We start from the raw sequence: 17,601 nt of genomic DNA on the forward strand, positions 1-17,601 counted from the left end.
TTAGGACACTATACCTTCCTTGTAAAAATGTCACAACCTAACAAATTTATGTTACACTATGATCCAAACCTATCCCTTTCTTTTTTTGACTTGGGGGAGTTGGAGAGGGGGAGCAGTGGGGTTTGAACCCGAGACCTCACTGCAGTGACGTAGCCAGATTTTTTAGTTAGGGGGGGCCAAATACTCTCTTCGTAACCAGCTAAATTTATTTTAATTTTCTAATATGGAATAAATATAAGTAAAAAAACATCTAATCACTTATTCATTTTTATTACCAATTACACTTATTTTGATGGAAAGACAGAGAAAAAATATATTTTCATCCATTTTCCATCATTTTCACAGATTTACTATGATGGAAAATTTTCACTGGCCAGTGTGAAATATTTTATCGGGCATCCCCCTTTCACTCATTTTCTCTCCAATATTGGATATAAAATATTATCCTAATTATGGGTGTGAAAATATTTTTCAACATTTTATCATCTTTTCATCTCTAGCAAATCATATGATAAAAAAAAGGAGAAAAATATTTTCTCACCTTTTCTTATCTATCATTTTTCAATAAATTTTTTTTCAACCAAAGAAAACGCACCCTTAAAACACTAGTTTTACAATCGTTCAATAGTTTATCTCCTACATGTAGAGAAAAATTGGAATTATAACTAAAATAAAAATATTTATGTATTTATTTAACATTAAATATAAAATTACTAAAATACCCCTAGTGTTTTTTGAAATTTCCAGGGGGGCCCAGTGCCCCCACTGCCCCCCCTCTGGCTACGTCAATGCCTCACTGTTCACACACAAGAGGTCGCACCGCTTGGTGTCCCCTTGGGGACAAACCTATCCCTTTCTTCTACCATATAACTTGCAACTTGAGCATTAAGAATATATATTCAACATGACATGTCATCTCATGTCATGCTTCAGAAAGCGCAGAAACAACCTCCTTCCGCGCTTTCTCAAGTGCCACCTAACATGTCATGCCTTAGAAAGCGCGGAGACGAGCTCCTCCCGTGCTTTCTCAAGTGCCACGGGCAATTTTTCTGGCTCACTCCCGCCCGCTTGAGCGAAGTTAGGGCGGCCGCCTCCTTTCCCGCCGCACACCTTCGCTATGGACCCCACAAACTTCCCTGCTTGCAACCCAAGTTTAACCACTCCAGGAGAAAATGCAGCAACCAAACTCACCTTTTTTTCGTCCGGGCATGATCCAAGAATCACCGCCGTTGGATCTTGCAGATTGTTTACGAGATACTCGGCCGCGCTCTTCAATGCATCGGCATCAATATCCTCCATGCTCGAAACCAACACTCTGCACGTTATACGTGTTAGAGAAGTTAAAAAATGAGACGAATGATAACCTTTTTTTGGAGGGGTTATTCTTAAAAACTAGCCTTAACTTTGACCACATGTAGCCCGAATTTACAAATATTACAAATATAGTCTATGCTTATCTATATTGTTCAGATTATAGCCCGTGTCAAAATTTCCGACCAAATGTTGGATCAGAAGTACATATGTCGTCATATGGCCAGATGTCTATGACTCAGGCTATAATCTGAACAACAGAGAAGAACTGAAGTGGAGAACACACTCTTACGTTATCTTAGACGAAGATCCTACTGTGAACGCGCTGCTGATGATGCTCGATGCTTTGTAGATCGCTGCTTTTGCACGAGCAGACGAGACCTCATTCCTTGCTTCGCGTAGATCCTTAAGAAGATTGTTCACTCGAGCCGTGACATCTTCAGCATTTACCTTTTCACAGAGAGCGATATAGTCCTTTCAGGGCGCAAATCAAACGGGAAAATACGCGTATAAAGAGTAGAGTCATAGCATACTTTGAGAGTAGAGCAGAGCTGCTTCAAGTAGTTATCTCTGGTGATGACATACTCTACGAAAGCATCGCCTGCCACGGCCTCAATGCGTCTGATCCCAGATGCGATTCCTTGCTCGGATATTATCTTGAAACCGCGTATTTCTGAAGTGTTCGTTACATGTGTGCCACCACATAGCTCCATGGACACACCGGGAACCTCCACAACACGTACCTATGGTGTTTTCGTGTTAACAAAATAGATTATCGAATAAAACAATGCATAGAGCTTATGGTAGACGAGAACCAAACCTGTTCTCCGTATTTTTCACCAAACATCGCGATAGCTCCAGCCTTCTTAGCATCAACCAACGCCATCACTCTCGTTTCAAGGAGTGTCGCCTCTCCAATCCATTGATTGATCAGCCGTTCGATTTCTGCAAGCTCATTCTCGCGAAGAGGTCTATTGAAATTGAAGTCAAACCTGAGGCGATCAAACGCTACCAGAGAACCGGCTTGAGAGGTTTCCTCGCCTACTACTTTCTTGAGTGCGGATTGGAGCAGATGTGTGGCCGTGTGGTGGACCTGAAAGAGAAGCAATTACGATTAATCAAACGGTTTTCAAAATCACACGAGACGACACAAGTGAAACAAACCTTTGCTCGTTGCCTCAAGTTTGCATCTACCTCAGCTCCAACTTCTCCACCCACGTTGATCAGGCCTTTTACGACAGTTCCTTTGTGAACGAATATGTTACCAAGCGACTTCTGCACGTCTTGTATCTCCACGACGGCTTCCTTATTCTCTTGAGCATCGGTAACATATAGGAGCCCATGATCCCCGATTTGCCCCCCCGATTCTGCATAGAAAGGGGTCCTATCTAGCAACACTTCGACTTCGTTTCCCTCAGAAACCTCCCCTACCGGCTTGCCATTTACTAAGAGACCCTCAACCACTGATCTAGTGAAAAGTGTGTCGTAACCAAGAAACACGGTGTCCGGAATGTTCTCTGTCAGCTCCGCTCCATCTTCAACAGAGAGTTTCACCGTGTTGTGTGCAGCCTGCGACTGACGTCTCTGATTTTCCATTTCCACGTCAAAACCATCCATATCTATCCCAACACCGCGTTCATCAGCAACTTCTCTCGTTATCTCAACTGGAAAACCATATGTATCGTAGAGAAGAAACGCATCCTTGCCAGATATACAAGGCTCGGTCCCGTTGCTCTGTCCAGTCGACAGTGCATCAGTTAGGATTTCTTCTAGAAGCCTCTCTCCTCTCTCGAGTGTCTGAACAAAGCGAAGCTCCTCCCTCTTCAACTCCTCAAGGATACGGGGAGTTCTCGTCTCCACATCTGGATCGATGTTGGCACTTAATCTGATAACTTCTTCAGCTAGTATTGGCAAAAACGCACCTTCAAGGTTTCCCATACCGTCTCCTTTTATACCTAACAGCCTGCCGGTTCTTACTGCCCTTCTGATCAGACGACGAACCACATAGCCTCTTCCAATATTCGACGGGAAAACACCATCTGATATAAGATAAACTATTGCACGCATGTGGTCTCCGATTATCTGAAAGGGGAAAAACAGTTCAATCACTTCATAGATAAGAAAAGAGCAACGAATATGGCAACTCCACAAATGCGTACTTTAAGGTTCGTTTTTGTAGACTCATCTGCAAGTGTATACGGCACATTTGCCAAATCCGAGGCCTTCTTGATAATAGGAAAAATTAAATCGGTTTCATAGTTGTTTGGAACCTACAAAATAAGAAGAAGCAAACAAAGAGTGTTTAAGCATGTGAAAGATGACATATAGTACTCGAACTAGTCGTTACTCTCTTGGTTCAGCAGACTTGCCTGTTGAAGAATGCGAGCCATACGCTCTAACCCGAGCCCAGTATCAATGTTCTTCTGTTTTAAGGGCTCGAGTGATCCGTCTTCCTTTCTATTGTATTGCATAAAAACGAGGTTGTAGAACTCAATAAACCTCGAATCATCATTAAGATCCTGTAACAAGAGTTATATATATTACATGGCAAAAAGCAGAATATGAAGAGAAAAAAAAGATCCTAATTAAGACATGTGCTTACAACATCTGAATGCCCCCTCTCGGGATGGAAGTCGTAATAAATTTCAGAGCACGGTCCGCATGGACCAGTTGCTCCACTTGTCCAGAAGTTGTCCTCTTCGCCAAGTTTTTTTATGCGATTTGCTGGAACGCCCATCTGTGAGAATGAACGGCATCCAAAATGTACCATTCTCATAAATCGATACACCTCTTAATAAGTGCCTAATAGATAGATTGATGAGCAACACGGATTGTGCTAACCTTATCGTGCCATATTGCAAAAGTTTCGTCGTCATCTTCATACACACTGATCCATAAATTGTCAGCTGGTAGTCCAAACCTGCAAGCAATGATTATTACAAAAGATGAGATTAGTGGAAAGATTTGCAAAAGCTTTATCTGAATATACATACACATTAAAAACTAAAAATTAAATTAAATGTGAATCTTCTGATCATGAACAAAGTTTAAAGAAGAAAATTTCACCTGTCAAAGGAATTAAAGATAAGAGGAGTCCAATGTTATGAAGAAGATCTTTAAAGGAAAAAGAGCAAAGATGATTTCTTCGTAAGTTCAAGTCATGCACCATTTCTACATAATTACGATGAAACACCTAGGTAGCCTAAGGCGCAACTAAAACGACTCTATATATGAGTAGAAAGCTTTGATCAATCAATCATCGTGTAATACATACTCCACTGTTGATAGCTCCCAGGCCCATTTTATAGCCTCTTGTTTGAAGTAATCTCCAAAACTAAAATTCCCAAGCATTTCAAAGAATGTCTGGTGTCGGGAGGTTCGACCTACATTCTCAATATCATTTGTTCGTATGCATCTCTGAGAAGTTGCAGCTCGGGGTACTTCTCTAGGCACCTGGAAAAGTTTTAAGAGTCGATTCTAAAAATGAAACCGGCACTTCAAGAGAGCTAGCAGCAGACTCATAAAACATCGAATGGTAGTAAACAAACACAGGCTCCAAAATCAGCATAAACAAACACGGACGTTGGAGACAACAGAGCAAGATTTTGTGAGAAAGAGCAACGACACATAGACATATACGTACTTGCAAACATTCAGACATACTCATATGCAAACAATCACAGAGTGTATTACAAGACACCAAAACCTTGAATTTTGAAGTCATATGCTAAAGCTACTTGTGCCTCAACTCATGCATATATACTCACAAACCTAACAGAAAAATTTGAGGAGGCGCGTATAGAACCTTCCCGAGGAATATAGGCTTGAACTGAAGCATTCCAGCAATTGTCAATAAAACTGTTGGATCCTCCGGGACTAGAGAAGCACTCGGGAGAACTTTGTGAGCCCTTGCAGCATAGAATTCAAGAAACCTTCTGCGGATGGAGTCACCACTCGTGGAAAGATCCAATGGTTTGTCTTCCACGAGTTCCTCAGTCAAGGGCTGAGCTGAAGCTGAAAGGGAGTTGATATGCATTTTGTGTAGTTGTTCAAAGTCGGAAAAAAGCTACATGTATTCCTCAAGATATTTACCATTTGTAACGAAGAACTGACGCCTTTTCACGTGGGAACGCCTATAGCTCGATGAGCAAGGATCAACTAATGCTAGAGATTGTAAAATGAAGCCTCTATAGTCTCTGCCACCTGTATTCAATAAATAATTCCTAGTTACAAAGTAACACAAGGAAAAATGAAAATTTACAACTCAATCACAATATCTAATTTGATCATGCTTGCCTAGATAGTTGGTAGTAATTCTAAGTTCTAAACAGTTAAAAAAACATATCACTTTAACCATATTGTATAGCATCTCCAGTCCAAACAGCAATGCTTCCATACATTGGTTCAATTTATTTTTGATAGGATAAAGATATGCAAGGCTGATTTCAGCTGACACTAGAAAGGGAAAGCCTAAACTAAACAATGACTGGAGAAAATTGAAATAAAAATTGGGCCTTTCTCTCTTTTCAGTGTAATATCTGAAACTCTTTTTCATAGAAACCCCATCAAATTCAAGAAACTTGGTGTGTTTCCCAGATAATAGAAATTGCAGCAAACCCAACAAAAATTCCAACTTGGCTCGAATTCCACCCGAGTAAAATCAAAACAACAAACAGTAAAATCACACACACGCAAGAGAAAGAGAGAGATTACGAGCTGTGAAGGGAGAGTCGAATCTTGAATTGGGAAATGGCAAGAGGAATTTGGCGACATGTGTGGTTTGCAGAGAGAAGGGCGGCTTCAAGCTCGCCATTTCCCTCCTCAACAATCTTGTTTTCAGTTACTATGTTTCTAATTAACCGTTATGTAAGTTGGGAGTTGGAAGTGAAGAGAGAGAGAGAGAGAGAGAGAGAGAGGATAAGCCTTTTGGGTTTAATATCCACACAATTAAAACCTCACATAACCCTCCATCTTAAATAAGCCCTTACATGTATGAATATGAATGACTATGATAAGCCCAAAAAAGCTTATTATATCCAAATTGTGCAAATGCTTATGAAGATCAACTTGATCTCCGATTTTGTTCATGGCATTTGTAAATAATATTACAGCTAATGAAATCTTTCATGTTTCTCCTAATAAATGTATTATTCTTACAAACCAAATCCCTTCACCACATTCTTTATCTCTCAACACAAACAACACTATTTCAAGATTTTATAGCAGTGATCAAGATCAGAAAAAACAATTGATGCGTAGTCCAAGAAAACTGATCGAGGTGGCAAGATAGAAGTAATTAATCATTTTATTCTCTTTTATCCTCACATGAGATTTTAGTAATGAAACGCAACTCAAATAATAAACCGCTTCTCGTTTAATTAATAAATTGGGATTCAAGTAATTTAGTGTATGTGAACGCAACTCAAATGATAAAACACTTCTTCTTTAATCAATAAATCGGGATTCAAGTAATTTAGTGTGTGTGAGCGTGGGTGTGTGAATTGTATTCTAATTCTTAAAAAAATCATGTGATTTCCATTGAAAAGTGAATTCTCTCTCTTAGTCTATATTTGGTCACTTCAATGGGCCTTCACGAGGCCCAGTTATGTTTATTATATAACCTTCACGGGCTGGCTCGAGCCTTGGGCTCATTTGTTAGGCCCAATTACGGGTCAATGTCTTCGGCCTGCATTTCGATTTCAATAGAGTTCATATTTGAGCATGACTAGAACGAAACAAATAAAATCCGAAGCGGTGTGACTTGTGTGAGTAAACAGTGAGATTTTGGGTTCAAATTCCACTGCTCCTCCTCCCCAGCTCCCCAAGTAAAAAAAAAAAAACTCTAATATTTTTAATCATTTTCACGGATAATACCCTAAAATATATTGAAAAGAAATAAATCAATGGAGATTGGGGAGTCCCATATGATTGAGTGAGACCATTCCAGTGAGACCATTCCACAAATCAAAATTTGTGAGACGGGTTAATATTCAAATCCAAATACAATCAAACATTAACATAAATATACATCATCTGATATGAGTATGGACTCAAATCTTTGACATGACACACAATTTTTTGTGATAAAAAAAATTAGTAACCCGTTTAATGTAAATCAGTAATTAATTAATCATGGATGGCTCATTGTAAACCTATTTTTTAAATAAGAGGGAGATAACCTATAGTAATATATTGAAAACTATGTCTTTAATCTATGTTGACAACTGCAGTTTTTTATTCAATGGTTGCGTTTGACCTCAACAAATATAATGAGTTTACATGACCCGTAGAATTTCGTTGGTTAATATTTAAATTAAGTCTCACCAATTAATTATATTCTCCAAGAAACTTCTCTTTGGGTCAAAAGTTACACTTTTGAAGCTACCAAATATATACTTTTATAGATTCTTAACATAGACAAAACTAGCAACTTTGCTTACTTTTTAGAGATGTACCCATATTTTCTTGCAATTTTCTAAGATCATAATTTTTCTTTCTTAATTTTCACACTTCATTTTATGTAGAAGAACGTGGTACGTTCTGTCCATGCATTGCTTAGCTTTGAAAGCCTTTTTGTGTCTGCGTTAAAGCTAACACACACAACACACACCAGCCACTCCTCAATAAAAAATAAAAATAGAAAAATGAGTTTGAGTGCCTATTTAATTTCGACCAAGAAAATAGTTCAGGGCTAGACCTTTTCCCTAAAAATGAAATGAAAAATCGAAATAGAAACAAGCACGATAATGACGTATATATAAACTCTACTATATATGTTATATATTGTGTATGTGTGTGTGTGTGATTGTGTTGTTTTTTTGTTTTTTATCAAACATCTATATATATCTGATATTGTACTATTGTTAAATATCTAAAATATAATTTAAGTTTGTAGGTAGGAATTGTGACTCAAAAGTCTTTAATGGCAGCATAACTATTTATTGATATATTTATTAGATTATGATGATTAGAAATATGTCATATTCGGTGTCTCGATTTCATTAATAACAGACCTGAAATTCAAACTATGTGAGCCGGAGCCCCAGTACTTATATTTATCTATTGGCTATTACTATACACTAATTAAAATGTTGCCCCAATTTTGATTGTATTACACATCTACGTACCCTTTATTGATTGAAGTCAAGTCTTCCCTAAGATAAGCATGACAGCACCCACCTTTTTTTTTTTTTTCATCAATACTTTTCAAATCCAGTAAAAATTATATAAAGTGTATCAACCATTATGCAGGCTCAATTATGTACATGGGTGAAAGATGTGACCACTTAGGGCTCAAGATTGTAAACGATACCCAAAACATTTACCCTATTGTTACATTGAGAATAAAGTTTACCAGCCCATTTAATGTATTAATCTTTTTGTTTCCCATCGAGATAAGGCTATACAAATCTAAAATAATCGACGATGAAGTGCAGCTGAATTGGTAAAACGTTTTTTTAAACAATAGGTTAGAAGTTCAAATCACCTAAAAGGATTGGAGTGTGTGACAAATAGAGAAAGAATAAGAAAATATAAAAAATGAGAGCGCAAGTGACAATTGCGCATAACTAAAAGAAAAAAAATAAAATACTTTCATTTTCTTTTTACCAATTCGAAACTTTACTATAAAACAAGAAAATTTAAAATCCTAAAACTCAAATTATGTCGGTCACGGGAAATTTGACCTATGTGGGAATGATGTTTTGACTATATATGGGGACACTTTTTTTACTTATTTTTAATTTGGCGTTAAATAATGCATGATTACATCGTGCCATTATGATTACTATAATGCATGATTACATCGTGTGCCATTATGTATATGTTTTGACGATGAAGCGCAGTCTGTTGTCTGTTGGTAAGACGCTTCCCCTCTAACCAATAGATCAGGGGTTCGAGTCACCCTAGGAGCTAGAGTGTGAGTGGGTTTTTTCCTTTCTTTGGTTGTAACAAATTTAAAAAAAAAAAAAAAAAAACCTGCATAAAATAATATATTAGTGATTTGATATATATATATATATATATATATATATATATATATATATATATATATACTAATATATTAGTGATAAGAATGACTATACTAATGTCATATAAAAACAACTTCATATGACTCGGATTTATTCAAGGTGGTGGTCCGAGTTGAATTAAAAAAAAAAAAAACTACAAAAACATTATATATACAACTTGTAATATTTTTATGCACATATACATGGCGTGCGGTAATAAGTAGTAACACAAAAAATTGAGATGGAATATTATGTTGATGTCTCTGATTGTGACATGATTCCAATTCATCTTTTTATTTCCCCTACATCTCAATAAAATAAATACTTTCTTCATTATAATAATTCAACTATATGTACCTAATCTTTATTTTTATCCTACCTATCACTACTCCTTTAAATGGCTAAATTTAATCATTGGACACATTATTAATAAAGAATAAATAGATCTAACAATTCTAGCCCACAAGAGCCCTTTTCCTTCCAAATATCACCATATCCATTTCACCACCAGAGCATAATTAAACCATTCAATGTTTCTAAACCTGAGCCCCCCTCTTTATTAAGATAAAGTTCATTCCATTTAACCCACGGGATCGAACCGGAACTCAACACTCCCACCCCACAAGAATTTGCAAAATAAAGAATTCGAGGTTCTCACAGTTGATTTTGGAATAGTAGAGAAGGAAAGCTGATAAATTGGAATAGCATGCAATACCACCTTCACCAAAGTTATTCGTCCTACCAAGGACAATTTCCTGTTCTTCCACCCGTCGATTTTCTTCTTAACTTTATCCACTAAGTAGTTCCAGTCCACTAAGTAGTTCCAGTCCACAACGCTTTTTATTCTGCCGCCGACTTTGATTCCTAAGTACTTGAAAGGGATGGTTCCGACATTGCATTGAAGCTCGTCCGCCATCCGCTCAAGTTTGTTGCCGTCGATCCCGATTCCCATCACGCTGCTTTTGCTATAGTTCACTGCAAGACCCGATATCAGCTCGAACAGTTTTACAATGTTCTTCACCGCCCCTGCATTCCCCTCGTTATCGGCCAAGATGAAAATGGTGTCGTCCGCGTATTGAAGGTGAGAAATCTTGACTTTATCCTTTCCAACCTCAGCCGGCTGCACAAGATCTCTTTCCACCGCTCTATCGATAAGGGATTGAAGACCTTCTGCCGCAATAAGAAAAATGAATGGGGATAAGGGATCTCCTTGTCGGAGACCTCTCTCCAGACTGAATTCTCCCGAAGGGGATCCGTTGATCAAGACATTCGCCGAGGCCGAAGATAGGCAACCCCCTAATCCACTTCCTCCAAATATGGTCAAAACTAAGGCGTTCAAGCATAGTATTGATATAATCCCACTCCACCGAGTCGTATGCCTTTGCGAAATCAATTTTGAAAATAATTCTCACATTCCCTCTTTTCTTTGCATCTTCAATTATCTCGTTCAAGATCACGGCTCCGTCAAGAATATACCGACCACTGATGAAGGCACTCTGATTTTCTGAAATGATAGAATCCATAACAACCCTCAATCTACTGGCCATGATCTTGGCTATGACCTTGTAAAGGCTGCCAATTAGGGAGATGGGTCTAAACTTATCGAGAGAGCATGCCTCCTCTTTCTTAGGGATGAGAACAATGTAAGATGAGTTACATCCTTTAGGAATTTTGCCGTTTGCATGGAAATCCTTCATTACCTGTAAAAAAATCTTCCTTAATTACCTCTCACGATGTTTTCCAGAAATTGAGGTTGAAGCCATCCGGCCCCGGGCTTTTGTTTCCCTCGCAATTCCATATGGCTTTGATTTCTTTTCCCGTGAAGGGTTCAGCCACTTCTTATCCTCGACCGAGAGTTTCCGAGCTGCAAAATCTGGAGGTAGAATCGGTAGAATTCTCTCCATTTTCCTGAAGAAGTTTTCATAAAATTTCTTCGCTCTAGCCTTGATGGCAGCCGGCTCTTCAATCCATTGATTCTCGATCATCAGCCCTACTATTTCATTCTTCTTCCTCCGACCGACAATGATTTTATGGTAGGAACTTGAATTCAGATCACCTTCTTTTAGCCATCGCGCTTTTGCTTTTTGCTCCAATAAGTTGTTCTTGTTTTTGTGTGCAAAATAAGCTTCGCTCAGCTGGTTCCGTTCCTACTTATGATCTCCTGCTCCTCGAGGCCGAAGACATCGTCAAGAGTGTCCCATTCTTGAAGCTTGTCCTTCAGAGTTTTGATCTTATGCTCAATGTTTCCAAACGGATTTTTATTCCACTCTTTCAAAGAAGGACTAGAGTAGGATGGTGGTCAAAAATTGTTTCTCTGGGTGGGGGCTCGTCTAAAAATTGGTTTATGGAAAACATTAGGCGAAAGATTAGGAACGGTCAAGATACTAAATTCTGGGCACATAGATGGGTGGGGATGAAACCTCTTAAATATGTCTTTCCTAGATTGTTCCAGTTAAGTGCAAACAAGGATGCTCTTATCGGTGAATTGGGGAAATGGGAAAATAGGGTCTGGGTTTGGGATTTGAAGTGGAGACGGGAGTTGTTTGAGAGAGAGTTTGAGGCGGTTAATGAGCTAATGATTTTCATCTCTAATATTGTTCCAAGTGCAGGATGTGTTGATGGCTGGACATGGAACGCGTCTCTGGATGACAGATATTCTACGAATTCAGCATATGCAATTATCGAGTCAATCAGGAACTAGACCACGATGTCGATCACGAACAAGGAGACGATTGCGATGGCGTGGGATACACCTGCTCCCCAAAAATCCATCGCGACATCATGGAAAATCTTGAGAAATAGACTACCAACATGCGATAACTTGAGGAAGAGGAATGTTCCGTTGGAAGAGGAAGAGCTTAAGTGCACTGCGTGCAACCAACAAAACGAGACAACAAATCATTTCTTCTTGCTCTGCCTGAAGATAGATGTGGTATGGGACGAGATCCAAAATTGGCTGGGGATCAATTCGGCTCGTCCCCAAACTGTAGAAATGCACTTCAACATGTTTGCAAACTTGGGTGGGTAGAGGGAAGAAGATTGGAAATTTCTTAAAGACGCTATGGGTTTGCACCACTTGGATTCTGTGGAAGCGGCGGAATAAAAGAAGATTCGAATGAGTGGCCTGGGACATCAAAAGTATTGTTATGGAGGTAAAAGCAAGAATGTGGCGTTGGAATAAAATATTTAAGATCTTAAACAAGGAGAAGAGCTTTTCTTCTTGGTGCTCAAATGATATGATTATCTCTATATTGTAAAGGACGAACTATTTTGTGGTATCTCTGGTACCAGCTCAATTTTAATGAATCTTTTCTTGATAAAAAAAAAAAATTAATCAACAATAGTCGTAAATGGACATATGCAATTCATAATTTTTTATCTTCCGTTTCTCAAACACACACATGTAACTATTGAAAATTCAAATAAAATTACTCTTTTTTTGTTGCTGTAAATGGGTTATTAGCTGCTTTATATATAGGATATTGTTTTAGCAATTTCGTAAACAGCAAAAATTATTTCTTTATTTTCATTACTTTCTTTAAGCTTCTTCCCTGGCTTTTTTTTTTAATTTCCTTTTTCCTTTCTAATTATTCTCGGTCGAATAAAAATTTTAACATTAAAATATTGATCACGAGAAAGAAGTAATAATCTATTTAATTTCGAAGTGTACTCTAATTAAATCTCATTGTATGTAATAAGCTTTTAGCTCGAATGGCACTACTTGCTGTTCTTGGTTCTCCATTGTTAATTTTTGCCATCCTGACAAACAAGGACGGAGCCAGGAATTAAGTTCGGGGGGGCTGAACTTGCACAGGGTTCGGGGGCGGCAGTCCCCGAGAATTTTTTTTTGGGCATTCTGTATATTTAAGGTGCTTTTTTTTTATTAAAATACGAGCATAATACTAATAATAACGAACAATATTTTCATAGATTATATAGTTTCAATATATCACAAAACTTTTTTTGGACATTCCGTATATTAAGACATTTTTTATTAAAAGGCAAGTATAATAATAATAATAACAAACAACATGTTCATAGATTATATATTTTCTATATATCACAAATTAGTTTCAATATATTATAATTTTTTTTAGCATTTCATACTTATTAGGCATTTTTTATTAAAAGACAAGTATAATAGTAATAATAACAAACAATATTTCATAGATTATATAGTTTTAAATAACAAAATTATCCTTAAATTAAGTATATATGAGAGAATATAATAACCAAATACTCTTTTATAAAACAAAATTATTTTATAATAGGTATAAACATATATCTATATATATTTTAAAATAAAATTAAAAAAAAAAACTCAAAATTTGGGAGGGGGCTCTAGTCCCCTGCTCCGTCCCTACTGACAGACACTTTTTTTTCTTTTTCACTGCGCGAAGGTTTTAACGAGGCCTGATTTTCGGTTGTTTTTTTGCTTTCTCGGGTTTTGTCCTGTACGTTTTTTCTTTTTTGTTCATAAATAAAACTTCATATTATATATGGTAAGCTTTAAATCGCAAAAGATCGAGAGATGTATCATTTCATAGTATTAAATAAATCTAAAGTTTGGAGGCACTGCTTGGATTATTCAGTCAATGGTCAATGGTAATGGTTGTCCAAATAAATTAAAAGAGCGAGACCTCTTCGTTAGAATATATATCACAAAAATGATAAAATTAATAAATTATTTTAAAAGATTACTCTACTATTAATGCATTTCCCATGTTCTTTTGTAAAAAATGATAGCACCCCAAACATGACCTTGCATGAGAAAACAAAAGCATGTTTCCACGCAAATTGATCACTCAACTGCATCAGCAGCCAGCCAATTTTGTCAAATTCTCCTTGCTTTATTTCTTCAAAATCAACCAAAAAAACTAGTCAACTTACACACACGCTAACTACCTCTTATTCAATCATTCAATGCTCAACTATACATTAAATTAAATTAATCCCACACCCCACCCAACTAAAATACTCTTACCTCATTTTTCACTATCCAACTTTATCCTAAACAATCAAATTAAAATACAAAGTGCACCCATCTCTATATATACACACTCATATTTTTCCACAAAACTTGTGACTTTGTGAGGCTAAAGAAGTTAGCTAGCCACCATACAACATTTCAAGAATCACACAACACAACACAACACAACTTCTGAGCGCAAGCAAGAGTAGAATGGGCGACCATCCGACTCACCACGAAACCGACTCGATAAGCTCGGCTCCAATAACCCCACGGCCGGTGGACTCGGCTCCGATAACCCCACGGCCGGCGTCGGTGGCTCCGACCCCTCCGGTGGCCCAAACCCCTCCAATCGTGTCCCTCCCGCCCTCACAGTTCCACTCGCCCTCCCTCACCCGGTCGCCCCTCCTCACCCCCCGCGGCACCAACGTCCGGAAAACGCCTCGAATCCGGACGCCACGTTTCATCACCCCATTGGGCAGCCCTCTAAGGAAAGCCATCAAACTCACCAAACTCGACCCACAAGATGCATGGCTCCCAATCACCGAGTCAAGAAATGGAAACGCTTATTATGCAGCTTATCACACCTTGTGCTCGGGAATTGGGATTCAAGCCCTCATTTTGCCTGTCGCTTTCACCATCCTTGGCTGGTAATTAATTATTGTTTCACATATTGATTTCTTTTTGCATGCCTTGATTAAATTTTGTGTAATTTTTTAGGGCTTGGGGCGTAATTGGCCTTACTTTGGGTTTTATTTGGCAATTATACACTCTTTATGTACTTGTGCAACTCCACGAATCTCCCCAAGACGGAATCCGTTACAGCCGTTACATGCAATTAGCTAGTGCAACTTTTGGTAAGTCGATATGAAATACTATTATAGGATAAAAAATCTGTTTATCATATGTTTTTTCTTCTAATGATATTCGCAAACAAAATTTGATAGGTGAGAGACTATCGAAGTTTCTAGTGGCTTTTCCGATCATGTACCTCTCCGGCGGCACGTGCGTGGCGCTGATCGTGATCGGTGGGTCGACCTCGAGGATGTTCTACAATACCCTTTGCGGGGCCGCGTGCACTTCGAAGCCGTTGACCACCGTGGAGTGGTACCTAGTGTTCACGTGCGCGGCGGTGCTGCTGTCCCAGCTGCCCAACTTGAACTCCATAGCCGGCGTCTCGTTGGTCGGCTCGCTGACCGCGGTCGGCTACTGCACCGCCATCTGGGCCGTGTCGGTGGCCGAGGGCAGGCTGCCTAACGTCTCCTACGACCCGGTCAGGTCTACCACTGAAATTGCCAAGATTTTCGACGTCTTGAATGCACTTGGGATCATCGCTTTTGCTTTTAGGGGCCACAACCTAATTCTTGAAATTCAAGTGAGTTCATTTTCTTTCTTCTAAATTTTTTGTTACATCTCGTATTTTTTTGTGTGCCATGCTTTAGTGAATATTCTAATTAAGGGTGTATTTACTTTGATGGAAAATGAGATAAAAAATATATTTTCATTTATTTTTATTTTTTTAATAATTTTCACATATTTATTATGATGGAAAATTTTCTTCGGACATATTGAAATATTTTCTCGGACAACTTCTTTTTACTTCTTTTATTTTCAGTGTTGGATAATATTATGATTAAGGTAGGAGTATATTTTCTAGCATTTTCTCATATTTTCGTTTAATACATATATGATAAAAAGTTTAATACATATATGATAAAAAGGGAGAAATAGTATATAATATTTTTTCATCTTTTCTTACCCATCATTTTTCAATAAAAATTTTACAACTAAAATAAACACACGCCCTAAAAAATTAAGTAATTAGCATTAATGAATCTAGAATGATTTAGGCTAATAGTTGGACTTTGGGAAAATTTTCATTTAATTCGCCCACATACTTGAGTCAATATTCACCCTTTTGCCCCACTAAAATTATTTTCTATTGTCCTTAAGGGGACACTAAGCAGTGCGATCTCCTGTGTGAACAGTGAGGTCCCGGGTTCAGATCCCACTGCTCCCCATCCCAACTCCCCCAAGTAAAAAAAAATATTTTCTATTACATTTTTAACAATTTGAGAAAAATATGAACAGTTATCATATCATACTATATTAAGTTATTGATGAAATAAAATATGAAATGAAATCAGTGGGAATCTTGACTGCTGACTAGATTAGGGAATTTATGAGCTGTACAAGTTAGACTAGCCCAAATTGAATATTGGGGCAAAATTGACTTTTCAAGACTAGCTCAAATTGCATGTAGATCCCTCGTGTTACGTTTATTTAGAAAACAATCCCTCAGATTTTGACTTTTACAGTAACTTAGAAGGTGTGTTAATAAATTTAAATTTTTTCCACAGGCCACCATGCCTTCGAGTGAGAAGCATCCATCAAGCATACCAATGTGGAAAGGTGTGAAAGGTGCCTACACGATCGTAGCGTTGTGTTTGTTTCCGTTAGCAATCGGTGGATATTGGGCATATGGTCACTTGGTATGTACATTTATTTTAGCTATATAAAAAAATAATTAGTTGATCTGACATTAAAAACCAACAGATTCCAGCAAACGGAGGCATGTTGGTGGCTCTGCTACAGTTCCACAGTCGGGACGTGGCTCGGTCCGTGCAGGCGTTGATAAGCTTGTTTGTGATAATCAACGCGATATGCTCCTTCCAATTATACGGAATGCCCATGTTCGACGATATGGAGTCCCAGTTCACCACCAGGTTCAAGAAGCCGGCGCCCTGGTGGCTCCGCGCCATCATCCGAGCCATGTTCGGCTTACGGCTGCTTCTTCGTCGCCGTCGCCATCCCGTTCCTCGGCAGCGTCGCCGGCTTGGTCGGAGGGATCTCGCTGCCGGTCACGTTGGCTTACCCGTGTTTCATGTGGCTCAAGATCAAGAAGCCCAACACGTATAGCCCATCGTGGTGCATCAATTGGTTTTTGGGCCTGCTTGGAATGGGCCTTAGTGCAATCTTGACCGCAGCTGGCCTTTATGTTGTTATAGACACTGGAGTCCAAGTTAGCTTTTTTAAGCCTCACTAACTAATTCAAAATTAATTAATTACTAAATAGCTTGATAGAAATTAAGGGGTCAAAAATATCTCTCTATATATATGTTACTACCTTTTCCTTTTTCTTTTTTAATGCTTTTTTGGGGTGAGATGTGTTTTCTTGTAATTTTGATTTTTTTTTCTTTCTCTTTTGGGAATTACTTAGATTTTAGCAGGTTTTGGGACGCAATCATTGTATTTGTTAAATGTAATATGAAGTTACTTTTATGTCCTTACTAAAATTTCTCTTTTGGCCAA

General features: G+C 38.1%; 1 protein-coding gene and 1 pseudogene across 1 annotated transcript; one reads left to right on the forward strand and one right to left on the reverse strand.

The window, feature by feature from the left end:
* Positions 1-852: 852 nt before the first annotated feature.
* LOC130989223 (alanine--tRNA ligase, chloroplastic/mitochondrial) lies at positions 853-6,306 on the reverse strand. The gene is made up of 13 exons (XM_057913173.1): positions 6,025-6,306; positions 5,404-5,514; positions 5,117-5,325; positions 4,586-4,764; positions 4,153-4,231; positions 3,914-4,048; positions 3,681-3,830; positions 3,471-3,581; positions 2,476-3,393; positions 2,132-2,404; positions 1,845-2,054; positions 1,604-1,761; positions 853-1,315 (listed from the first exon to the last, which is right to left on the reverse strand). The coding sequence occupies exons 1-13, from the start codon at positions 6,122-6,124 to the stop codon at positions 985-987; spliced, it is 2,964 nt and encodes a 987-aa protein (XP_057769156.1). The 5' UTR covers positions 6,125-6,306; the 3' UTR covers positions 853-984.
* Positions 6,307-14,288: 7,982 nt separating this feature from the next.
* LOC130989226 (lysine histidine transporter-like 8) lies at positions 14,289-17,601 on the forward strand (annotated as a pseudogene).

This window comes from Salvia miltiorrhiza, chromosome 6, assembly GCF_028751815.1.
Source record: "Salvia miltiorrhiza cultivar Shanhuang (shh) chromosome 6, IMPLAD_Smil_shh, whole genome shotgun sequence".
Classification (NCBI taxonomy): domain Eukaryota; kingdom Viridiplantae; phylum Streptophyta; class Magnoliopsida; order Lamiales; family Lamiaceae; genus Salvia; species Salvia miltiorrhiza.